Below are 25,996 nucleotides of genomic sequence, written 5' to 3'. Positions count from 1 at the left end.
ACAAATGATGTGGATCAATTGTCATTTATTTAAATAAAATATTTGACCAATTTAGCTTGATAATGTTCACACTAATATTTTATAATGTTTTGGTAGATAATACCAAGTATGTTAGCTCCTCTATAATTTCTTCCAAGAACTACGGCCTACTACTGTAAGTCCAGTTGATCTCCACCGAAATCTCATACTCCATTAGAAATCAATCGTCAGCTTTCTGCAATTCAACCACCGCAGGCTGTGCTGATGAGAGGTATATATTTCCATCATTCATTTTTATGCTGTCCTTCACTTTGGTCACCTGTGATGCCAATCATTTTGAAGGTCACCTTCATTGATTCGAGTATTATGAGTTGACACATTAAGTGGCGATATATTTTAAGCCCCAAAAAGGATGAAAAAAGAAGTGTGAATAAAATTAAAAAAACTGCCACAGTATAAATAACTTTTGGCTACATTGTGCCGGTATCATATAAGCAGCCAAGATATGTGGGCTAATTAGAGCGGTGCAGTTGTAACAAACTCTTCTCCCTCCCCACTCCCTCCCCCTGCAGTAAGGATGCATGTCATTGGGGAAGCATTAAACTGGAACAGTTTACAGGCTTGCTGAGGCGTATTTTATTTTGTGCATCTCGGCGGATCCAATACTACATGCAAATCTGACTGATCGCAATGGAATGACCACTCTCGCTTGAAGTGGAGAATGCTGCTGCCTCTGCTTGCGTTGGCATAGTGCAGTGAGCGATCCTCTTTAGATCTGCAGAAAAATTATAGAAATGCTGTAGAATTACTTAGTTCACACACAGACACATGCACACAAACATTTCTGTATAAAATATGTTGTTTTGAACTCTGTCCTTACCCACTGTTTCTGATACCTCCATGCTTCATCTGTATTTAATGTTGCATGCGGTCTCCTTCAAAAATGCAGCAATATGTATATTGTTATAAATAATATGTATGTTGTTATTAAAATAATGCTTGGTTCTGGACAGATAAATGGTTCAATGTTAAGAGATAAGTCAGTCCAGTGAAATAATATATATATTGTAATTTTCTATGACACTGATATGAGTTAACTTTTCAATTTCCTGCCTGCCATATCCCCAGGCATTGGGAACACAGAAATTAGAATGCAGAAGTGGGAGACTTTCACAGAATAACAATCAAATCGGGTGGTGTCATTTGCCTTGTTGCAAACAAACAACAAAATTCCTATAATGTATGATAAAATATTAAATTCCATTTTGTATAGTTAAATCAGGTTTTCAGTTCATGAAAACTATTTTCAATTTTAAGATTGTTTATTTGTAACCAAGTGCTAGCTAACCTACATCTTCTAAAAAGAATGAGTATAAAAAGTACCCCGAAATAATGTTTCTGTAGAAAACTAGTTTACTACACCATTTACTTTCTTTGTGTGATTCAGTTGAAGCCAAATTCAAAGCAGAAGCACATAGCTGACTTTTTATTAAAATCCTGGAACAAAACATGTAGCTACATATTAGCTGTACACTTAATGTGCCTTGGCAGTGGTCCTATAATCTGCACCTGTTTGAATTTAGGTCTTGGCATCTGCATGATTTTTACAGGCAAAAGCCTGAAGGAAGATAATTGCTAACATGCACATACTTGCAGGTCAGAGCGAGTAGTCCTAAACTGAAAAAAAAAAAAAAAAAAAACTAGTTCAACAAGAATACTCACCCATATTGGGAAATGTGGATACATTGGTTGTCATAACACTAAAATGAGAATGATAAAAACTAGTTCAACAAGTTAAAAGTATCCACAGGATCACTCCTATGGACTAAGGGCCCCATACACAGTATCTGGGGGGAAAAGGGTTTTAGGAAAACAAACAGAGCGCAATGTATCCATTTGTATTGATCGTCCAGTATCTTTTAAACAACTCAAAATGGTCCCCATCTTAAAGTTCATTGAATTGTAATCAAAATTAATGTTTGTTAAAAAAACCTGAATAGCTGTTTCAGTAAGAGCAAATCAAATGTTTTTGGGGTCAACTGGCTAGGAGGCTGTGTGGTCCAGTGGTTAAAGAAAAGGGTTTGTAACTAGGAGGTCCCTGGTTCAAGTCCCACCTCAGCCACTGACTCATTGTGTGACCTTGAGCAAGTCACTTAACCTCCTTGTGCTCTGTCTTTCGGGTGAGATGTAGTTGTAAGTGACTCTGCAGCTGATGCATAGTTCACACACCCTAGTCTCTGTAAGTTGCCTTGGATAAAGGCGTCTGCTAAATAAACAAACACATAATAATAATGCATGGTGTGGTTAATAGTGATGCAGTACCACATCATCTAGAAAATCAAATATTCCTTTTTAGTTAGTAATTAACAAAACAGCAGTAGCCGAACACCACAAAGCAAACAGGTGTTTCAAGGTTCACTGCACCTGCCGTTTACAAAGCTTGAAATGAAATGGACTTAGGAGCATGTGAGTGGAACCGAATGTATTTATTTATTGTCCCACTCTTGATGAAAAGCTTTCTGCTTGAATCCTACATATGCCGTGCCTAAAGGTTACATCAATACACCACGCATAAAAGCTATACTGTATATTTATAAAGTCATCAGGAGGTTATAATAACTATTGCAGTTTTACTATATAAATAAAACTTAACAAAATAAAGACAAGAAGAAAATGACACACAAAAGTTTGAGTGCCGAGGTGGTTTGTGTAACAACAGTAGGAATTACACAAGAAAAGATGAGGACATAGGAAATCAGGTTACATAGATAAGTAATGTAATTTAATCTCAAACAAAACATTAAATATTGTTAAGACAGAAAGTCTGAATTTGGAGTGTCTAATTTTCAGGATGTCTTTTAAACTGTAGCCTGGTTTGAAATGACCACATGTTAGGTGTACAGCTACATAGCTTTTACAGTAAAAAGCACGATCACTTAAAAAATATCAGATAGCGCTTTTGAAGTTTAAAAAAAAAATATATTATATATATATATATATATATATATATATATATATATATATATATATATATATAGATATATATTATATATGTATATATACATATATATATATATATATATATATATATATATATATATATATATATATAGTGCCTTGCAAAAGTATTCAGACCCCTGACCAATTCTCTCATATTACTGAATTACAAATGGTACATTGAAATTTCGTTCTGTTTGATATTTTATTTTAAAACACTGAAACTCAAAATCAATTATTGTAAGGTGACATTGGTTTTATGTTGGGAAATATTTTTAAGAAAAATAAAAAACTGAAATATCTTGCTTGCATAAGTATTCAACCCCTGTGCTGTGGAAGCTCCCAGTTTACACCGATGAAAGAAATTGCCCTAACGAGGACACAATTACCTTACCATTGGCCTCCACCTGTGAACCATTAAAGTTGCTGTCACATTTTCTGGATAAAAACCTCACTGTTGAAGGATCATTGGTCAGGCTGTGAATCTGAAGGAAAATGAAGACCAAAGAGCATTCTGCAGAAGTTAGAGATAAAGTAATACAAATGCATAGATTAGGGAAAGGGTACAAAATAATATCCAAGTGTTTGGATATCCCAGTGAGCACAGTTGGATCAATAATCAGGAAGTGGAAGCTGCATCACACCACCCAGGCACTGCCAAGAAAAGGCCGTCCCTCAAAACTCAGCGCTCAAACAAGAAGGAGACTTGTGAGAGAAGCCACAGAGAGGCCAACAATCACTTTGAAGGAGCTACAGAGTTCAGTGGCTGGGAGTGGAGTAATGGTGCACCAGTCAACCATATCAACAGCTCTGCATAACAGTGACCTGTATGGGAGGGTGGCAAGAAAGAAGCTGTTACTCAAAAAGTACCATCTGAAAGCACGTCTGGAGTTTGCCAGAAAGCATGAGAGTGAGCCAGCTGCGATGTGGTAAAAGGTTTTGTGGTCAGATGAGACCAAGATAGAGCTTTTTGGCCAAAACTCAAAGTGCTATGTGTGGCGCAAACCTAACACTGCCCATGCCTCAAGACATACCATCCCTACATTGAAGTATGGTGGTGGCAGCATCATGCTGTGGGGATGCTTCTCATCAGCAAGGATTGGGCATCTTGTTAAAATTGAAGGAAGAATGGATGGAGCAAAATACAGGGAAATACTGCAAGAGAACCTGCTTCAGTCCACTAAAAAACTGAAGCTTGGGAGGAAATTAACCTTTCAGCAGGACAATGATCCCAAGCACAAGGCCAAACGGTGAATGTCCTACAGTGGCCCAGTCAAAGTCCTGATCTCAATCCCATTGAGAATCTGTGGCACTATTTGAAAATTGCGGTCCACAAGCGTCGTCCAACCAACCTGAACAACCTGGAGCAAATCTGCCAAGAAGAATGGGCCAAAATCACTCCGACACTGTGTGCAAAGCTGGTACATACTTACCCCAAAAGACTTAAAGCTGTTATTGCAGCGAAAGGTGACTCTACCAAATATTAATGTGTGGGGGTTGAATACTTATGAAAGCAAGATATTTCAGTTTTTTATTTTTCTTAAAAATATTTCCCAACATAAAACCAATGTCACCTTACAATAATTGATTCTGAGTTTCAGTGTTTTAAAATAAAATATCAAACAGAACGAAATTTCAATGTACCATTTGTAATTCAGTAATATGAGAGAATTGGTCAGGGGTCTGAATACTTTTGCAAGGCACTATATATATATATATATATATATACATATATATATATATATATATATATATATATATATATATATATATATATATATATATATATATATATATATATATATATACCTATATCTCAGTGGGGACTGTGGGTTTATGAAGTAAGGTGGGTTGATATATACTTTTATAACGAATGAAAGGAATATGGGACGGATACGTACAGAAGAGAACCAGCATGATGACTCCCCAGGTGATGCTCCAGACCCAGCCGATGAGCAGGAAGGTGACAGTGAAGAGCTGAGCAAGCCCCACCCACAGGTTGAAACACACCAGAGCCAGCCTCTCATCGTTGCCCACCACTCCTCCTGTCAGTGCTGGGGGCACCGAGCAGCAGAGCAGGGTCAGCCCAGACACCACTGTACCTGGAAAACAGCAGCGCAGCAGACTCACACAACGAGACAGAGGACTAAGGTTTCTATAAAAGAACACACCCTGATGGGAGGGATGAGGTCTGACAGACACACAGTGATGTTGTTGTTGTAAGTGTGGCGCAGTGGCCAGCTGTAAATGACAGTCCACAGTTTCAGGAAATTGCTTTTTAAATTTAGAGCTGTGGTCCCAACATTTGGCTGTCACACAAGCATGTTAAGTTCTATTTATCACAGCTCTGTACTCTGGGGTGTGATTTTATCCTTGAACAGGTTTACTTTTATCTTATCCTTGAACAGGTTTACTTTTATCTATTTGAGATCATCTGTGAGGTTAATAAAGGCCTCAGGGTGTGTTTTTCTTGCTCAGTATGCAAAGAAATGCTCTTCTGTGGCTTTGGAAACTGTTATTTGGAAATGAGGGTGATCTTAATGGGTATTGAGTCAATCAGCAAACTTGAGGTTGCCAGGTTCAATAATAAATCTACATACAAGTTTTTAATAATGAAGTGTCCTCCCTGGCATTGCTCGTGGAAGAGAGAATATAAATATACAGGATGTGGTCACTTTATTAGAAACCGTAAATCAATGATATTAAACAGAGCTGAGTCACATGACAGGCCATGTATTCGACTGTGCCAAATATAAGGTGTTAGCTGGTTGTAAAATGGGAAGACACAATGATGAACCAGGCCAAAAGGATAGCGGAAGACTGCCTAAATTGGAACATCTGTGTCCGACACTGCAACAACAATGGCAGCCCATGACATCTGAAAGGTGATAACTGAAGTGCACATTAAACCCAACAATGAATGCCGGTTGAGAGTAAATTGTATCGACCAATACAGTGACAGTTGGGCAGAATGTATGTATTTTTATGAAATACTGTACATGTATTCCAAATGCATAATTTATTAACTAAAATATTCAACTAAACAGAAGCGTAGTTGAAAAAGGAGACAAGCATACATTTCACAGGAAATGTTTTTGTATGGGAGTTTCCAATGTCCTCTAAACTTGTGGTTTTGGGTGGTGGCATCATCCAGCTCAGCAAAGTGTGAAGTGTGATGACATGAAAAACACCAACCAGCCACTTCTTATTTCCAAGCACCCACAATAGTTGTGTGTTCCACCAGAAAACTGATACTGGTAATGGACCTGCAGTCCAGCTAAAGAGTAGCGGGGTTCCAAAAATATATATATCGTTACACGTCCCCATGTGTTGCTACAACTGTTTAAATAACGTATCTGTAATTGTTCTTTTCATTGTTAAAATCCTGTCAACTTTTTACTCTTATAACTTTAAAGTCTGTTTCAAAGCTCTAGTGCACCGATAGTGTAAGGATTATTGCCCACATTGTCAAACAGATAACCCAGCAATAACAACCCATGAGGTGGTATGGAACGCAAAAGCTTTAATCGCTTGCAGTGATTTAATTGCAGTGATTTAGAGGACAGATCTCACACTATCAGTGCACTAGAGCGGTGTGACAGAAATACAATGAGTTCTGGTGATAAATCTTCCTCCCGACCTGTGAGGGCGCTAAAGAACGGGAGGAGAAGTATCTGGAAGGGCTGGCCTGACAGTTCGTTTCCGGGACCGGGAAGTGGGTCAGCCTGGAAGGAAGCGAGACTCTGTTGTAAGACCGTATTGATTTGACAGGTAAACAAGGGGCAGCTGCAAGTAAAAAGGCAGCTGCAACCGTTTACCTAGATATCATGCGGGATTACATATAGGGGCCAGGGTAACGCTGTTCTTTTCCTTCGTTTGGGTTAAACGTGAGAGAGAGAAGGACTGAGAGAGGAGCTCTCAATAACGAAAATAAAAGAGACGTGATACGTGTTTTTGGTGTTGTGTTTGTCTGTGTGGTAATTGTTTGTGTTTTACTTCACCAGACAGTTAGAGCACATCTCCGGAGCTGTCGCCGAGGGTCAGCACAATCCGGAGCACCACTGCACTAAACGTCACGGAAATACTTGTGTTTGCACTAAGCACCAGCACTACTGCACTCACCCAGGACTGGTGACCGTGTGTTCTTTTTGTTCGGGACTGTGCCCTGTTTTGTTATCCCCGTGCTTTACACATTGGTGTGTATAGCCGGGGGTTTATTAGTTAACGGTCACCAGACCTGGATTATAAATAAAACACCATTTTTCCACTGTATACCGTTGTCTGCCTGTTCACTCCTGCATCGCATCACCGCTACACCTGTTCCCCTTCACTAGCCACTTTGCCACACGCGGACATTTTGAAAAGAGCTTTGAAACACACTTTAAAGTTATAAGTGTAAAAAGTTGTCAGGATGTTAACAATGAAAATACAAATTACAGGTACATTATTTAAACAGTTGTAGCAACATGTAGGGGCGTGTAACGTTATATTTTTTGGAACCCTGCTCCTTACTCTTTAAGCTGTATAAAGTCTTAGCTAACCACACATATAAATATACACCCTGATCATTGTTGGTAATGAAATGCTTATAATGAGTGCGTTCACAGAGATCATTCTGCGCAGATTCTGTGCAGAATCTGACCAGCCAATGATCTCCTAAGAATTATCTCTGTGAATGCACCCATTGGCTAAATTGGTCAGATTCTGCTCAGAATTTGCGCAGAATGATCTCTGTGAACGCACCCAGTTTGTCACACTCTGGCAGACAAACTGGAAAATATAACAGTGAGGGCCCAATTCAATTAACGCTAGGAAAAAAGGGTTTTAGGAAAACCCAAATCAAATCAAGCAGCAATATAACATTCTAGTTCCTCAGTAAATGCATTTGAAATGCACTGGTATATTTGTGGAGTGTCCATAACACAGGGAAGGAAATAACACTGGGGGAAAAAAATGTTGCATTTTTAAAACCCTTTCATAATTTAGTAACATAGGTTTGGTGGAAAACTGCAAATATGAGTATCTCTCGATTGTTTTGAGCAGTGATGTATAAGCAGCACAGTATATGTGTTATATAAATGATATCTGTGACTTTCAAAAAAGGGGTGAGCAAAAGATTTAAAAGGGGTTCCGTTGCATGAAAAGATAGCATCACGGAAAGACCCAAGTAAGCCAAGTTAATTTGTACAGCAGCACTACTAATCCTGGCTGGCCTGAGTTACAAAGACAACTGAAACATGAGGAACACACTGACGGCAGCACCCGTAGGCAAGTTCAATTTAATGGGGAGGTCACTGAAGTCGGATGGCCTGTTGAATAGATGAGAAGATTCATGAATGCCTGAACAGGAAGGGATGTGTACAGCAGACTGCAGATTGTATTCGTTTGTAAGAAAAATCAGCAATTTATGTTAAGAACATAAGAAAGGTTACAAACGAGAGGAGGCCATTCGGCCCATTTGCTCGTTTGGTTGATAGTAGCTTATTGATCCCAGAATCTCATCAAGCAGCTTATTGAAGAATCCCTGGGTGTCAGTTTCAACAACATTACTGGGGAGTTGTTTCCAGACTCCCACAATTCTCTGTGTAAAAAAGTGCCTCCTATTTTCTGTTTTGAATGCCCCTTTATCTAATCTCCATTTGTGACCCCTGGTCCTTGCTTCTTTTTTCAGGTCGAAAAAGTCCCCTGGGTCGATACTGTCAATACCTTTTAGAATTTTGGATGCTTGAATCAGATCGCAGTGTAGTCTTCTTTGTTCAAGACTTAATAGATTCAATTCTTTTATTATTTTATTTCTTAGCAGACACCCTTATCCAGGGTGATTTACAATGGTTACAAGATGTCACATTATTTTTACATACAATTACCCATTTATACAGTTTTTACTGGAGCAATCTAGGTAAAGTACTTTGCTCAAGGGTACAACAGCAGTGTCCCTCACCTGGGATTGAACCCACAACCCTCCAGAGTTCAGAGCCCTAACCACTACTCCACTGCTGTTCTTTTAGCCTGTCTGCATATGACATGCCTTTTAAACCAGGAATAATTCTGGTCGCTCTTCTTTGCACTCATTCTAGAGCAGCTATATCCTTTTTGAATGACCTTTGTTCTTGTTTTTCAGTATTAATTGCCCTTAACAGTTTACAGGAATTAGAAGATTATATGAATAAGGATTTGGAATAAGGATTTCCAAATGGTTGAAATGTATAATGCATTGAGATTAATTTAAATGAATTCCTTTCTATTATATATAAACTAGGGTCTGTCTTTTGTTTAAATAGCTAATTGGATTGCTTCCGTTTAAAAAAAAAAAAAAAGCCTGTGTAGCAGGGCGGTAGTAAGCCCTGCTTATTGATATGTGTTTGTTCGTTTTATTTTTAGATCGGGGTCTCCCCTCCGCCCCTTGTTTTGTTTTATGATTTATTGATTATTTATAAGACGGCGAGCGCCGTATGTTTTGGTATTGTTATGTATTGTCGGCGTAGCCGTGTTTTTGTTTTATATTTTGTTTAGCGTGGATGGGTAGTCCCATCCACAGTTTAAAAAAAACTCGTGCAGAAGGTGAACCATCTCCCGAATTAATTACGGGATTAATTTTGTTGCTAATTGGGAGATGGTTCACCTTAATAAAAGCCTGCAGCTCTCGGCACTCCGGCTGGGTGTTCGAGAGGAGGAACGGGAGAGCGAGAGGAGAGAAATTGAAATTGAAATTTAAAAGTAAACAGTAAACAGGAACAGTGACGGCGATCTGCCCAGCCTGACCTGTGTTTTTGTGTTAGTGATTTCTTTTTGTTTAATTATTTATTTTGTGCTCTGTGAGCGAAATGTCTTTTTTGTTTAAATATTTTATTTATTTTTGTTTAATAAAAACGGCGCTAAAAGCGCATTTTGAACTGCAAATACCTGTGTGTTTTAAGTTCCTGCACTCTGGCCTGACGTCACCACTCATCATTCCTGTCACACGTGGTGTCCAGCGTGGGATCACCAGCGCCTCCTGGACTCAGGCCAGAAAGGGTACTTCAGTTTGTTTTTTGTTTTTTTGTTTTTTTTTCCTGTGTGTGAGGAAGAGGAGGATGGGAGGAAGAAGAGGAAAGGTGGGAGGAAGAAGAGGAAAGGAGAAGCAGCAATGGCCGCAGCAAGTCTGCCTCACCTGCCTGTGGGGGAAGGAATAGTGCTTTAATTGTGGGGAGCCCTGGCACTTGTCCCCTGGCACCTTCCCCATATGGCAGGAGGAAGACCCAGACCTGGAGTGGGAGGAGCCTGAACGTCCTGCGCGTGAGTGGGAGGAGCCCGAATGTCCTGCGTCTGAGTGGGAGGAGCCCGAATGGCCCAAGAGGGGGGAGTCGGTGCGTCCACAGCCCAAGAGGGGGGAGTCGGAGCGTCCACAGCCCAAGAGGGGGAAGGCCGGACGTCCACAGCCACAGGAGGTTAGCTGGGAAGCCCTCCTCCACAGCAGGAGCGTTCCATACTGTTGCTGTATCTGTGGGGAGTGGGGGCATTTCCCAGTGAACTGCCCCCTCACAGGAGAAGAGGAGCAAGAGCTGCCTCTGCCTCCTCCCCCACCTCCACCAGCAGAGGGGAGAGAGCGGAAGGTGAGGAGGAGGCGGAAAGGGAACACGGACCTGGAGAGGGAGTCGGTGCGTCCACAGCCCAAGAGGGAGGAGACTGAGCGTCCACAGCCCAAGAGGGAGGAATTGGTGCGTCCACAGCCCAAAAGGGAGGAGGCCGAGCGTCCACAGCCCAAGAGGGAGGAGCCGGTGCGTCCACAGCCCAAGAGGGGGGAGCCCAGGTATCCGCCAGCAGAGGGAGAATACCTGCTGGTGCCACCTCCGTCTCCGTGGGAGGACTGTGTGTCGCTCCCGGCTCCGCCAGCAGAGGGTGAGTTCCTGCTGGTTCCACCTCCACCACCATGGGAGGACTGGGCGTCGCTCCCACCTCCGCCAGCAGAGGGAGAATACCTGCTGGTGCCACCTCCGTCTCCGGGGCAGGATTGTGTGTCACTCCCGCCTCGGCCAGCAGAGGGTGAGGTCCTGCTGGTTCCACCTCCACCACCATGGGAGGACTGGGTGTCGCTCCCACCTCCGCCAGCAGAGGGAGAATACCTGCTGGTGCCACCTCCGTCTCCGTGGGAGGACTGTGTGTCGCTCCCGCCTCCGTCAGCAGAGGGAGAGTTCCTGCTGGTTCCACCTCCACCGCCCTGGGAGGACTGGGTGTCGCTCCCACCACCAGCAGAAGGAGCAGGCCTGCTGGTTTCCCCGCTGCAGCCAGAAGGGGAGGAGCCCCTGCCGCCTTGGCCGCCAGAAGGGGAGGAGCCCCTGCCGCCTTGGCCGCCAGAAGGGGAGGAGCCCCTGCCGCCTTGGCCGCCAGAAGAGGAGGAGCTCCTGCTGTCGCCTTCATGGCCAGGGGCTCCCCTCCCACCGTTGCCATTGCCTGGGGATGGCTGTTCTGCATCGCCTGGGGCTGCCTGCGGCTCCGCATTTATAGTTTCAGGGTACGAGGGAGAAGTGGAGCTCCCGCTGCCGCCTCCATGGCCAGGGGCTCCCCTCCCGAGTTCGCCTCCCGAGGGTCCGCTGCTGCTGCCGTCGCCTCCCGAGGGTCCGCTGCTGCTGCCGTCGCCTGGGGTCGCCAGGGATCCGGCTTCGCCTGGGGTCACTACACTATGGCCGGAGCCCCACGGAAGGGAACTGACGGCCATGAAGAAAGGGGGAGAGGTCAGGAGACCAGCTCCCCCAGCCGCACTTTCGCGGCCGGAGATCATGTGGTCGGAGCCCCACGGAGGGGAACTGCCGGCCATGAAGAAGGGGGTGGAGGTCAGGAGACCAGCTCCCCCAGCCGCACTTTCGTGGCAGGATAGAGTGTGGCGGGAGCCCCGGAAGAGGGAGCTGCCGGCCATGAAGAAGGGGGGGGGAGGTCAGGAGACCAGCTCCCCCAGCCGCACTTTCGCGGCAGGATAGAGTGTGGAGGGAGCCCCGGAAGAGGGAGCTGCCGGCCATGAAGAAGGGGGGGGAGGTCAGGAGACCAGCTCCCCCAGCCGCACTTTCGTGGCAGGATAGAGTGTGGCGGGAGCCCCGGAAGAGGGAGCTGCCGGCCACAAAGAATTGGGGGGGGCAAGAGATTCCACCATGGCCACCCCCCAGAAGCAACTTGCTTCCCCCTCTTCCGGGACTTTGAGACTGAGGGGGAAGGTGGCCGTTGGGGCCAAGTGTGCGTTGCACAAGGGGGGGGATATGTAGCAGGGCGGTAGTAAGCCCTGCTTATTGATATGTGTTTGTTCGTTTTATTTTTAGATCGGGGTCTCCCCTCCGCCCCTGTGCAGTATGCTTTTGTATTTGTTTTGTTTTATGATTTATTGATTATTTATATGATGGCGAGCGCCGTATGTTTTGGTATTGTTATGTATTGTCGGCATAGCCGTGTTTTTGTTTTATATTTTGTTTAGCGTGGATGGGTAGTCCCATCCACAGTTTAAAAAAAACTCGTGCAGAAGGTGAACCATCTCCCGAATTAATTACGGGATTAATTTTGTTGCTAATTGGGAGATGGTTCACCTTAATAAAAGCCTGCAGCTCTCGGCACTCGGGGTGGGTGTTCGAGAGGAGGAACGGGAGAGCGAGAGGAGAGAGAAATTGAAATTTAAAAGTAAACAGTAAACAGGAACAGTGACGGCGATCTGCCCAGCCTGACCTGTGTTTTTGTGTTAGTGATTTCTTTTTGTTTAATTATTTATTTTGTGCTCTGTGAGCAAAGTGTCTGTCTTTTTTTGTTTAAATATTTTATTTATTTTTGTTTAATAAAAATGGCGCTGAAAGCGCGTTTTGAACTGCAAATACCTGTGTGTTTTTAGTTCCTGCACTCTGGCCTGACGTCACCACTCATCATTCCTGTCACAGCCTGAATTAATAAAACGTTTAAATTTCAAGGTCTTTATGTCAAGTGTTACCACTGAATCTTTATCAAGAATGTTGCTGTTGGAGGCTCCCAAATGGCACATCCGGTAAAGGCACTCCACGTGGAGTGCAGGATGCGCCCCATAGCTTGGACGTCGCCAGTTCGAGTCCAGGCTATTCCATTGCCGACCGTGGACGGGAGCTCCCAGGGTGCGGCGCATAATTGGCCGAGCGCCGCCCGGGGGGGGGGAGGGCTTAGGTCGGCCAGGGTGTCCTCGACCCTATGGTCTGGCCACGCGCCTGTGGGCTTGCCTGTAAGCTCCCCAGAGCTGCGTTGTCCTCCAACGCTGTAGCTCTGAGGTAGCTTCATGGTGAGCCTGCAGTGTGTAAAGAAGAGGGCAGCTAACAGCACACGCTTCGGAGGACAGCGTGTGTTCATCTCCCCCCCCAGTCAGCGACTAAAAAAAAAAAAAAAAAAAAAAGAATGTTGCTGTCATAATTCTACACCAGTGTGGCAGGGCTGAGGCCTGTCCCTGTAAATAGTATGTTTTGATTTGGGTGTCTAAATAAAATATGGTTTTGGTTTGGTTTGTAAATAATAATGTGTTTAATTTATTTAATTGGATGACAGGGCTGGGAGGTTAGACCTCCCTGCTTGCCTAATTAAAATGAATGTGCAGCAGGTGGCCAGGGGTGAATTGAACAAGTGACAATCATTTAACCATGGTCACCTGCCTTTAAAAAGAGGCTGAAAAGCAAGTTCCTTTGTCCTTTTGTTTGATGTTGGGGTCAGTGCTTGAAGGAGGAGAAAGGAGAAGAAAGGAGGAGGAGGAGGAGGAGGAGGAGAAGGAGAAGAAGAAGAAGAAGAAGAAGAAGAAGAAGAAGAACCCTCATGAGTGCAAGTTTAACTGTGATCCTTAAGTCCAGAGGTAGGGATTAATTTAGGGGATTTATTAATCCTACCCAAGTTTATTTTAGTTTATGTACGGAGAAGGTTCCTGAAGCGGGACCTCCCTTTCAGTGGGACTAGTGCTTGGCCACCTTTTATTTCTTATTTGTTTTTGCACAGTGTTTTGTTTTCCATTTTTGTTATTCATGCATTGTATTGTATTGTAAATATCCTCCCACACTAGGGCCGCCATTTCTGGCCACCAACCACTGCAACTGCCTGCATTACTTGTAGTTAATAAAACCTGGACGTCTGAGCGCCGTTTCAAATACAAATCCTCTGTGTCTCTCACGTTCTCTCGGCGGATACGCACACTGTAACAGTACACCCCTGTTACAACCAGCAATAGAATGCGGGCAGATTACAACTTCTAACAGCTCTGGTAAGAAGCCTGTATCTGTGACTTCAGTGCTCTATTGCTGTTAAGTAATTCCAAACAGCTGGCACTTCCAAAGGGAAGACTGCAGTGCTGTGCCAGCTCTGTATAGCAGACCACTCAGCAGCATTTCAGTCACAAGCTTTAACTGCAGTGTGGCTCGCAATCTAAATCACTTGCTGGGGTTATGTGTCAGGTTGCAGAGATCTGTTTCACTGGCACTGAAAGAGAAACTGAAGTGTCGCTTTGTATGTCCTGGTCAAAGTTACTCTTATTGACAGTAAATAAGTTTACATGAATCGTACAGATTTACAAGCAACAAGATTTAGATTTTATAGAGAACCCCAGTGTGTGTCATTATTATTATTATTATTATTATTATTTATTTCTTAGCAGACGCCCTTATCCAGGGCGACTTACAATCGTAAGCAAATACATTTCAAGTGTTGCCTTATTCACGTTTTTCTGCTTTATACAACTGCAAAAAACATTACCTTTCATGGTTTAAACTTTTAGTACAAAATAAATCTGATCAGATTTAAGATTAAGAAAGCACTGTAAACAGATATTGATGAATACGTGTTTTTATTTATTATTTGAACTCATGACTTTCTAGATTAAAACCTCTACTTTATACAGCTGGCTGGTGTGATTTATTCCATAGGGTTACATACCGTAATCAAACTTCCAGAATATATGATAATTACAGTACACTTTCCCACTCATTATGCCCTCTCCATAAACATCTTTTACACAAGGCTTATCAGCCCAAAGTCACACTGGTCTGTATTTTGCTTAGTTTGTTCATTGATGAGGATCACATGTTTTCTTGTAACTGTACTAGTAGATTTTTTTAAGTTGCTGCTAACAACAATTGACCATTTAATCTTCAAGTGCTCCTTGCTACACACCTGCAAAGGCAGCTCCACTTGGCTATTTAGCTTTTTTCACAACTGGAAATTAAGGCTGCAACAGTTTAAACACATTTGTATTTTACTAAACGTTTAATCAGAAATGTCCTCTTTTATGAAGATTTTGCCTCGATTTTCACTTAAAAAAAAAAAAGTAATTATTAATTGAGTCTTGATGCACTGTAAACCACTTTAATACTGTATATGAAAATCAAAGTACAATTTGAAAGAAAAACAAGTTGAGATGACTACAAATACTAATCACTTCTACTTTTTTATTAAAAATGTGTATGGTAGTTTAAACGATAAACAACTGTTTCTACAAAAGGTTTAACTGTTCAAGCTATTAAACCTAAATCTATAGCCTTACTGGGAACAGTAGCTATTTTAGTGGATCCTTTTTGTGGCAGCATATACTTTGAGGGAAGGGAAGGGTGGAAAAGTATCCCAAAAGAGTATCTCCAAATCCTGGATTAACTTTGGCCCCTACTAGCAACTCAATATGTCTTTTTATAGGTCCTGGAAGTGAGACAGCGACCTATTTAAAGTTTTAATTATTTTACTAGAAAAAATCTATTGAGTCTCACAACTCATCTAAAAGGAGGTCCTGGGGAACCGCAGACGTATCTAAGGCCAAGGTAAAAATACAGATCAATTACAAAGAAAACCTAATTACAAAAAGAAACATGTGTTCCTCCAGTATCTGTAACGCTGCTCACAAATTGAAATAGAAGAGGCAGTGGCCATGACACTGAAGCTAATCGGAGCCAATGGAACATGTATAGTGATGATGGAGCCAATATGGAACTATAAGCTTAAATCACAAACACTAAAAGAAACTTAAAATCAATGATAAATTGAATTTAACTTTTCAAGAAGACTTCTTGACAAAACGTTTGTCACTGAATTGAAGTGTATTTTACTATTTCTAAATTAAGCACTATTGAGTGTTTATTAGTTATACAAGAAACTTTGTAAAAATATGTCTGCATTTTTCATTACCTGTTTCTGGTATGACGATGTTGAGCACCAAGCAGATGACAGCCAATGGTGTAGTGATGATGAGGATGACCCCTTTAATGCCAGCTGTCTTCCTGTTGATGATGTCATTGCTGTGTTTCCAGGGGAGAGTTCCTGGCCCACAGCCCTTTGGGATCACCTGATTGTTTCTAGGGTTTCCTATTGAAGATTCCTTGGCAGTGAAAGGGCACCAGAGCTAACTTGTCCTCAGGTTTCAGCTCCATTGCCATAACCTCTCAAGAACTCCTACTGCTTTCCTCTAAAGTTGCTATTACTCCAAAAGTAGGCTGTTGGTTTTTCATTGTTAACAAATCAATTTTCCATTTATACTTTACAACTGACTCCAATCGTTATTTTCTTAACAATTATTTTTATTAATTTTCCAATTGTCTCCCAATTTTTTTGGAATGTCCAATTATTATTCAACCTGGCTCACCGCTGCAACCCCCAAACTATCTTGGGAGAGACGAATTCAAGCACTTGTGTGCCGTCAGCCGTCCGTGTTTTTTCGCTCTGCAAGCCCGCCATGCAGCCATATCCAGCACTTACAGCGTCGGAGGACCACACAGTTCTGAACTGCGTACAAGCCAGCCTGCAGACGCCCATCCAGCCACAAGGGTCGATGGTGTGCGGTGAGCCAAGGACTCCCCAGCTGACCTAACCCCTACCCTGCCCGGGCAGCGCTTGACCAATTGTGCTCCTGATTAAACTATTGCCAGTCGGGACTGTGTATACAGAATAGTTACCAGGTTACCAGGCTCAGCGTTCACCAAGAGATTTCATATGGTTAGATCATAGGGTTGACCTCTCTGGGTTAATTTGTGTTGACTAAATTTTAAAACCAAAGCAGTTAGTCATTAGTCTTACCTGATGACGTGTAACAATGAACTAGGAAATATCTATATAAAATTACAAATGACACACTATTAATAGCTTGTATGGTCCAATATGTTCTGTATCTCCATACACTCAGATACTTCTATCAATCTTAAAGCATTAAAACATGGTATAAAAGTCTTTCAAATCTCCTGTCTTACCCATTGTGACTGAAACCGACTTCAAACAGGGATATGTAGCTGTTATATATTAATAGAATAAAGATTAAGGGTGTCATTTGAAAAACATATGAATCATGTTATGGACAACCCATTTAGATATATATGGTAGGTGTGATGTTCTTTCCTCAGTCGTACTCACAAGGTCAGGGTGTGTTTCTTGTATTCCTGGATTGATTCAGAGTTGTCATACCTCAAATTAGGGTGTGCCCCAAGTAAACTCCAGACCACATATAATGTACAGTTCTGTAGAAGCACATAACACTGTGGCTTTAGGGTGAAACTGCATTAGTGCTAGCAGTAGAAACAGCACATAGCAGTAGAGTCCAGCAACAAAATAAACGGCTAAACTGATACCAAGTTTAATATCATGGGCCATCAGCACTTCTCTTAATGGCCACGAAAATCAAAAGTGTCTCTCAACAGTTTGAAACCGACACTTATCCTGCAGTTTTTTTCTGCCACAAAATCAAACACTTCTCTGAAGGTTTCCGACAGTCGGAATGGTTGTAATTAACATAAAAAGTGGTGGAAACACTGTTCTGTATTTAAATGGGAAACCTGTATGTAAATGACACAAATGACGTCATCAGCAGTTTTTACATCATCAGCAGTTCCAAAAATAGCAGATCCTGAGGAACAAGGCAATCCTTCAGCAAGAAGTGACAGAGGAAGGCACCCTGTCATAAAAATAACCATTTACTCAGTCAGAAGAATTAATATGATGTGATCAAATGAATAAATGTAATTCCAAAATGTTTATTATTATTATTATTATTATTATTATTATTATTATTATTAATAATAATAATAATAATAATAATAATAATAATAATAATAAATTATGATGATGATGATAAATAGTTTAAAATCGAAACACTTTAGCTATTTAACACTTTTTCAATCATTTCATTAAAATAAAAGTGAATCTGAACATTTCCAATTGATGTGGAATTAATAACTTAAAATAATTCAAACTGGCTAGTAGGCCTATTGTTTATGTTTTGGTAAACCTGCAATAATAAAAAATAATCTCACAAAAATAATTAAGTCAAAAATATTTTGACGATGTGAAATACCACTTATTTTTATTGTATTTTTTTTCACAATACTCCCAGTAGCTAAAAGTCTACAGCAAATTGCTTCAGTAGCTGTGATCAATGCTAGTTTTGTTATAGTTCATCTATAACTAAGTAAGCTTGCTTTATTTTACTTTTCTAGGACTGATAATCAGTAACATGAAACAGACACATTACAATGAGGACATAAAAAACAATACTAATATTAACCATGCTAACCTTAGATTGTGATATTAGGCTATAGCAAATTAATTAATGAATTTATTTATTTCTTTTGCTCCATAACATAACGTCTTTTGTACTGAATGTGCTACTTTATCTGAATATCTTACAATCTGTTCTTAACTGTGTGTTGCGTATAAACATTTATTAATACAATGAAATACAGTAAGCTATACAATACAACTACTCTTTGTTGTTTGTTCTTTATCAGAACAGTGACGGTATGTTTCTCTTACTTACTGTATTATGAAATTTCATGTTACATTCCTAGGTTCTTTAAAACATTTTTTTTTTAAATACAATCAAGCATTAAACATACATTGTGAATTGTATTATTTTTCTCCAGTTAACAAGTCGATAGGGTGTTATTGACAATTTCACATAGGCTGTATCAAAATTGACATAAATGCAATGGACGCCGACACCTCTCCACATTCCTGAAATTGTAAGCTTACAGCATTGAACCTGTTTAGGACAATTTGAAACGGGCGGAACTCTTTTAGACGGAAAAGACTCATCAACCCTTTTGATTTTTGCATGGGGGTATGCTAATTAGGTACCCGCTTCATTTGCATAACATTCCCTGAACTATTCTGATGCTTTCTGGCCATTTCTGATTTTGGGACGGATCACTAAAAACAGTCGGAAAGCTACAATTCCACCAAAAAAGCCCTCTCCGACCCTCGGAAACGCTCTGATTTTCGGGGCCACTGCATCATTTGATCATGCAAAAGCACAGTTCATTTGATCTCTCAAACTACTTGATGTTTCTGAAGCACAACTTCTGTGTGATGAGTGACATTAGAAAGCCACAAATTTGGGACTCAGATAAATAAAAAAAATAAAGAAACCTAAATTGCCTGGCAAATGTTTTTAATGATCAGCATGCTCACAGTGAAAACTCCATACATGGCAACATTGACACAGTGCTGTCAAAACGCTGAGAACTACATCAACCGTGAACTTGTATGTGTAAACAAAACATTGTACAAATATAGTGTCTAAGTCAGATCAAAACTAGTTCTCCTTCTTTTTTTAGACACCAAACTTTAAATTAGATTGATAACCCCCCCAACATTATACACATCTGTATATTACAAAGCAGCCTAATTGTTAACACTTACAAAGGTGTTATTTTAAGTAAAAGCTTGAGTCTGGGATTTAGGCAACCATTTTGATAAATTAAGATTTTAAAATGTTATAGTACAGTGCTGACTATAATTCAGTGACACTGATTCAAACTGACATCCGAGAATCATTTCTATGTGGTCATCTAGGAAATGATAATAGCTGAACCACACAACAGCAACAGAAATGGCTCACCAGACTTAACCTGCATGGTCACTTCAACAAAACTGGTGGCCGTTCTCTCTCCACATTCCTAATGTCATGTGTGTCCCATTTTATACCAACAAGAGTTTATTTATTTATTTATTTATTTTTAAAGAGAATATGATATTCAGTGTTTTGAACTTCTTATGGATTTTCTTTATCATCCTCCTTTCTGGTTAAGATATACTTTCAATGTGAATGAAGGAAACTTTATCTCATCTCTTCCCATTCAACGGCCAGGGTGGCCAGTGGCTTTCCAGCAATAGTTCCACAAGAATCTCCTGCTGTGGGCGCCTTGTCTTATAGATGAGAAGATGTTGAGAAACAGAGTTTCAACGTGTATGGATTGGAGCCATCTGCAAAGTCAAAAGCAATTGCACATGTTCTCAAAGTGTACAAAGATTTCATTCACAGAAATGTTCAGAAGAAAACAACCATTTTGCACATAAGACACAGTGTACTCACCCAGGCAACAAGTTCATAGCCCTCCATTTTAGGGCTATTACACTTGTGCATTGGCAATGCACTGACAGAAAGGCACTGGACAGTACTTCAAAGTAGACCCGAAATGTAACTTAATTAAACAAAATAAAATAGAAAATCCCTTTGCTGGCACAGGGCATACCTAAGGCAGTTCCTCTTCGCTCTAAATTAATCTTCTGTCACTTTTCAAATCAATTCAGATTTACTGGTTCTGCTATGTGTCGTTGATTAGTTTTGTTGTAACTAACTGAGCATTTCACATTTTAAAATTATAATCGTTTCTGTGACAGTACGATTTATTGCTAGTAGTTGTTCTTATATATTCTTTTCAACAATTTGCATTTTATTTTTCAATTTCGTATCTTGCCATAAGGGGCTTTGTGTTATTCTAAACTTTTGTGGTCTCAGAGCAATATCCTTTGAAGTATTCACTTCAACTATGCATAGCAGACCAGTGGTTCCTGAGGCAAGATGACAAGAGGAAATTACTGCATACTTAAATAACACAAAAATGCACAAATACAACCAGAAAAGCGCTAATGTGTGTCCATAAGCAATGTAAAACAAAAATGAAAATGTGATCTGTCCAATCAGATCTAGGAAACACCGTTCAAATCATTCAAAAAGTAGCCTCCCTAGCATTTTACAGTTAAATAAGTACAGTGCAGCCAAAAAGATTAAGCCAAATGCTGCATAAAGATTTTACACCTGCAAGCCTCTCTGCTTTTGAGGCGTTGGCGCTTCTTGGAAGATATTTGTTTTGGCTCTAAAAAAACAAGCTTGTGAAAATGCCTTCTGACAGTTATGCAACTCTAAACTGCTGCTGTAGGGTGAAAATCCAACAGATGGTAGTCAGACTGTCCAGTCATTTTCCACAGGAGAGATAATAAACTCAGTTACAAATTATAACTCATTACAGTTTTTGTTTATACACAGACGCATTGCTGTGGAGTATCTAAAAAACAAACCCATGAGCTGCATTCCAGCCATTTACCTTGACCTATAATGCAGGACATTAACATTCTTACGCAAGAGGTTTGCCATCTGTTTTCAGAGGGGTAGCATGAATTTACAGTTTAACAATATTTTGTAAGTTGTTAGGTTTTACTATTTAAATTTTAAACGTGTTAAGCTCAAATTGTTTGCGTTAAAAAAAAAAAAATAGTATGCCGTTCGATTAAAGCACAAGGTGTATTTTAATTAACTAAACAAATCCCCAAACTACATGTAGGGTAAAACTTTCATAGAACTATTGTGGGACACAGGCAACAGCGTAATATATGGCTTCATGTAGGGTAAACCACTTACTTGGGATCCTGATCTGGTAATGATTCAGTACCGTGAGGACCTCCACAGCATGCGTCTTGGTTTCAAATTCTAACAACCCTGATATCGTTTTGGAAGAAGCTAAAGAAAATGAGCCAAGATTTACCATTAGAGTACTACTACTACTACTACTACAACTAATAATAATAATAATAATAATAATAATAATAATAATAATAATAATAATAATAATAATATAAAAACTGTACTTACGTTTTGCGTCAAACACCTTGTACTTTATAAACCCAGGTACATCATGTGTTGCACATAACTGGGAACAAAATAAAAACAGCTGGTTAAACATTTATGAAGAAATCTACACTGGGTGAAAGACTCCCCACAGTTATGGTATATGGAAAACTTGCATGAGCCAGAAAAATCTTATCACCACTAGATGGTGCTCACTCACACACAGTTTTCTTTTTTTTTTTTTTTTTTTTTTTTTTTTACAGAAAGTGCCTCTTTCAACGCAATTGTTTCAAAATTCTAAATCTTAATTAGTCTTAAGCATGTTACTCACTGCTAAAAAGGCTATGATGATGCTTTAGAAAGAAAAGGAACTACCACCACTTACAATGTGAAAACACATAACACTGGATGTCATTCTATAAGAAAAGGCACACTATAGTTTGCAGGGAATTGAAAGAAAACATACAATACTCTGGTCAGATGCAATTAAAAACAGATACTGATATGTCATACACTGGAGACTTATTTATTTATTTCAATTTTTATTGAAATGAAATGTGTACTATATGACTTGTCTAAGAGGCTATATTGGTATTATTTTCATTTTAAATTGTACTGTAAAGAGTTTTAAGGTAGAGGATTCAACTTTATTGTAGGGATTTATGTATTGTTTATGTATTCAAAAATTAATAAAATTGTGTTCCGAAAAAAAAAATCGAAATCTCTTTGGCCCGAGAGCGGTTTTTTTCTGGAACGTCAAGAAAAAAGAGACCGGGGACCCTATTTAGCAATAAAAAAATACAAAGAAGTCTAGCAGCTCTCAAGGCTACACTATCCTCTTTTGCATAACTCTGAATGTCAGGTAAATGTCATTAGCACTAATGTGACATGGAGGTGCACCCAAAAAAGCTGTGCGTGAAGCCCCACCTGCTGCAGCTCCTCCTCTGTGACACACGGGGGTACGTTGTAGAAGTGCAGGACGCAGGAGGGGGGCTGGATGATGTTCTTGGAAGCTTGGCCGGCGCTGGTAAATCGATTGTTCCTGGTCATGGCAAAGTCCTTGTAACTGCTTGTGCCGTCCTCCAGTTCAAACACCTGGCTTGGTATAACTGCATGCTGCTTCGACACACTTTGAAAAACAAACAGAAACCTAGAATCAGAGGGATTATGAAGTATACCAGCAACTTGAACATGTGCTCTCCTATTACAACAATGAGGGTGTGTTTTAAACACATCCTATCTGCCGGACAGATACAAAAAAAAAAAAAAAAAAAAAAAGTCACTTCAATTGCTGAATTGTTTTTTTTTTTATCCCCTGCTATAGCCAATAAAAAAACAAGAACATTAACCTTGAAAACTAACATCTCTATGCAAAAAAGCCAGATTTAATCAAAAATCTAAAACACAGGGGACTACACATTAATTAATAAACAATCACGATAAACATAGTGTTCCATATAAATAGGATTCCAAACCCAACCCTGTTATTTATGAAATATTTAATGAGATAAACCACAATGGCATATCGGCAATATAACTACTCCTTGCATGCCACTCTCTGATCAGTGATATGTGTTTGCATGGTGACTATAGACACAGTAGGACACAGAAAGGTGGTTTTATGTGTTATTTTGTCTATGCATCTGAACTTTTAAAATGAGTATATTCCATTAGCCATAACTGAAAAGCTCTTTCTGTTGCTTTTAAGACGAGCATAACAATCTGAAGCATGCTCTGTGCGTATTGCACAATCAGACTCTTACCAGACATTGAGTCTCTTTCCAAACACCTTGATGCTGTTGAGGTGCGTGATGGCTCTGTCCACGGCATATTCATCACCCATTTCCACCAGTGCTGTACCTGGCACGCTTTTCATAAACTTGATCTGGAATCAGAGAAATTACTGTTGAAGCATTCCAGCTAAGAAATAGTTAACATGTTGGGTTACATTCTCAAAAAAATCATTAGCTTTTTTTTTTTTTTTTAATCACCTAATCACAGTCAATAGTAAATCAGCGCATCACCATCTCTATTCCCATAAATTGTAATGAGGAGACGGGATGGGCGGATTCGGCAAAATGTAAAGCAACAGGATAATTTGGATCTTAACTTCTGATAGTAACGTATTTCAATCCGTAGGTTTTCTGTAAGGATCGATTTTTAAGGACGGCAAAACCTTTATAATCGAGAGATCTCAATAATGTACTTGCTCTCCAACAGTCAACATCCGAAACATCTAAAATCAAATCTTCCTGTTGAACAGTTCCTCCAGATTAAGAGGATCTGCACTTCAAATGCGGACTTCCAAGAACATGCTGGCATTTTGGCAGAGTGTTTTATGGCAAGGGGTTATACACGACACTTAGTCCAGAGAGCATGGGACAGGGCAGATTCTACAAACAGGCATGACTTATTACAACAAAAATGTAAGAACAAATCAGAATCTCCCTTAATCTATTCAACTAAAATTTCAGAGGGAGCTATGGAATTTTAAGATTTAAAAAAAAATAACTTTGTCTCTTTTAGGCGAGGGCAACACATTAAGGATAAAGTACATAGTGCGCATACTGTAGAAAAGGAATTAGTGTTGTCTTTTACATTGCCCCCTCACCCAGTTGGTAACTATAGATGTGGGAGATCTGCTCAATGTAATAATACATACATATAAAATAGATTATTTTCATCACCCATACACAGGAAAGAAATACCCCATCCATCAAATGTAGTACCACCTACATTCTGAAATGCCCATGCGGTTTAATGTATGTCGGAAAAACAACTCGGCAACTCCGCACAAGAATTTCAGAACACAAGTGTTACATCAGATGTTAAGATCCAGATTATCCTGTAGCTTTACATTTTGCCAAATCTACCCATCGCATCTCCTCAATACAATTTATATGAATAGTGTGGTCCAGTGGTTAATGAAAAGGGCTTGTAACCAGGAGGTCCCCGGTTCAAATCCCACCTCAGCCACTGAGCAAGTCACTTAACCTCCTTGTGCTCTGTCTTTTGGGTGAGACATAGTTGTAAGTGACTCTGCAGCTGATGCATAGTTCACACACCCTAATCTCTGTAAGTCGCCTTGGATAAAGGCGTCTGCAAAAAAAAAAAAATAGAGAAAGTAACTTTCCACAAAGGGAGGTAATCTGGATAAAAAATTACTAAAAAGAGAGACATATTGGATTTACACTTTGGAGACTTTGAAACCAATAGGCTTAAACGAAGAATTCGATTTTAAGCCTTTTTTTTAATAGTTATTTGAAGTATGATGACGTTTTTTCTATCCCTGTCTTATAATACTGTTGTTTTGAATTTTCACTTAAAATAAAAATTCTGTACAAAAATAAATGTACACAATATAATTCAATGAATAATTGTTTAATTGTGCAGATCTTTTGATTAATTAGAAAATTAAATGTCTTGGCTTCTGTGAATGAAATGTTTTTTGTATTTTTTTGTATTGACTTGAACTATTTTGCATTTAGGACATGTAAAAGGAAAAATAATGTATAAAAGAGAAAAACTGAAGATGTGAAACTATTTACTTATATTTAATGGTCAATTGGGGAGTGTCCCAATTACCATTTAAAAAATATAGTATAAAATGCAACTGTGTTTTGAATCACCTTAATTGTCTTGATAAAGGCTAAACGCCGAAACGCTGATATATTTTTCCGAGGTCTCTATGGGTCTCGAATTTGACATCATGGATTTTAAATAATAAAGAACCTGATTTTTTAAATGATTCTTCGTGTTCTAAGAATAATTTATGGAAAATAATAACATACCGCACATACGCACACTTAGCCTCAGCCACGCGTAAAAGGATTTTATCTCCTCAACCACAGTAGCTAGAGCGTCCAAACCAACTTTAATGTGAAGAAGACCAATTGTGAATTGTTTCACAAGCTCTCCTTTACATGTGAATCAAACAAATAAATTGTGAAAAACAATAACATACTGCATATACGCACACAGCCTACCTGACACGCGTAAAATGGCTTTATCTCCTCAACCACAGCAGCTACAGCGCTCAAACCAACTTTAATTTAAAGGATGCCAAATGTGAATTGTTTCACAGTTTCTGTTTTACATGTGAAGCCTAAGAATAATTTGTGAAAAAACAAATAGTTGGGGATATCAAGCCATTTTACGCATGTCGTGCTAAGTGTGTGTGCATATGCAATA

The 25,996-nt window shown here is 40.0% G+C and overlaps 2 protein-coding genes across 3 annotated transcripts in view; both read right to left on the bottom strand.

Moving 5' to 3' along the window:
* Positions 1-121: 121 nt before the first annotated feature.
* On the bottom strand, positions 122-17,160 carry LOC117403171 (protein stum homolog). The gene is made up of 4 exons (XM_034005176.3): positions 17,157-17,160; positions 16,102-16,278; positions 4,878-5,078; positions 122-754 (listed from the first exon to the last, which is right to left on the bottom strand). Exons 1-4 carry the CDS (start codon positions 17,158-17,160, stop codon positions 645-647), a joined length of 492 nt encoding a protein of 163 aa, XP_033861067.2. The 3' UTR covers positions 122-644.
* Positions 17,161-18,242: 1,082 nt separating this feature from the next.
* Positions 18,243-25,996, bottom strand: part of LOC117402993 (heterogeneous nuclear ribonucleoprotein L-like) — a 52,747-nt gene continuing 44,993 nt past the window's right edge. For both annotated transcript variants that reach the window (XM_034004784.2, XM_034004785.3), the window contains exons 9-13: positions 23,569-23,690; positions 22,733-22,934; positions 21,830-21,887; positions 21,599-21,697; positions 18,243-20,163 (exon numbers count right to left, since the gene is read on the bottom strand). In XM_034004784.2, the coding sequence (XP_033860675.1) occupies positions 20,108-20,163; positions 21,599-21,697; positions 21,830-21,887; positions 22,733-22,934; positions 23,569-23,690 (537 nt within the window). In that variant the 3' untranslated portion in view covers positions 18,243-20,107. The remainder of the gene's footprint in view (positions 20,164-21,598; positions 21,698-21,829; positions 21,888-22,732; positions 22,935-23,568; positions 23,691-25,996) is intronic.

The sequence above is a fragment of the Acipenser ruthenus genome, chromosome 5 (genome assembly GCF_902713425.1).
Source record: "Acipenser ruthenus chromosome 5, fAciRut3.2 maternal haplotype, whole genome shotgun sequence".
Taxonomy (NCBI): domain Eukaryota; kingdom Metazoa; phylum Chordata; class Actinopteri; order Acipenseriformes; family Acipenseridae; genus Acipenser; species Acipenser ruthenus.
The sequence above is the reverse complement of the archived record's forward strand: the minus strand, read 5'-3'. Positions and strand labels throughout refer to the sequence as shown.

What these genes read in the sequence shown, in the direction of transcription:
- LOC117403171 (XM_034005176.3), bottom strand. An exon ending in CATCGTCATACCAGAAACAG is followed by an intron (nt 5,079 to 16,101) that starts GTAATGAAAAAT and finishes GCTGTTTTCCAG; the next exon opens with GTACAGTGGTGTCTGGGCTG. An exon ending in CATCATGCTGGTTCTCTTCT is followed by an intron (nt 755 to 4,877) that starts GTACGTATCCGT and finishes ATTTTTCTGCAG; the next exon opens with ATCTAAAGAGGATCGCTCAC.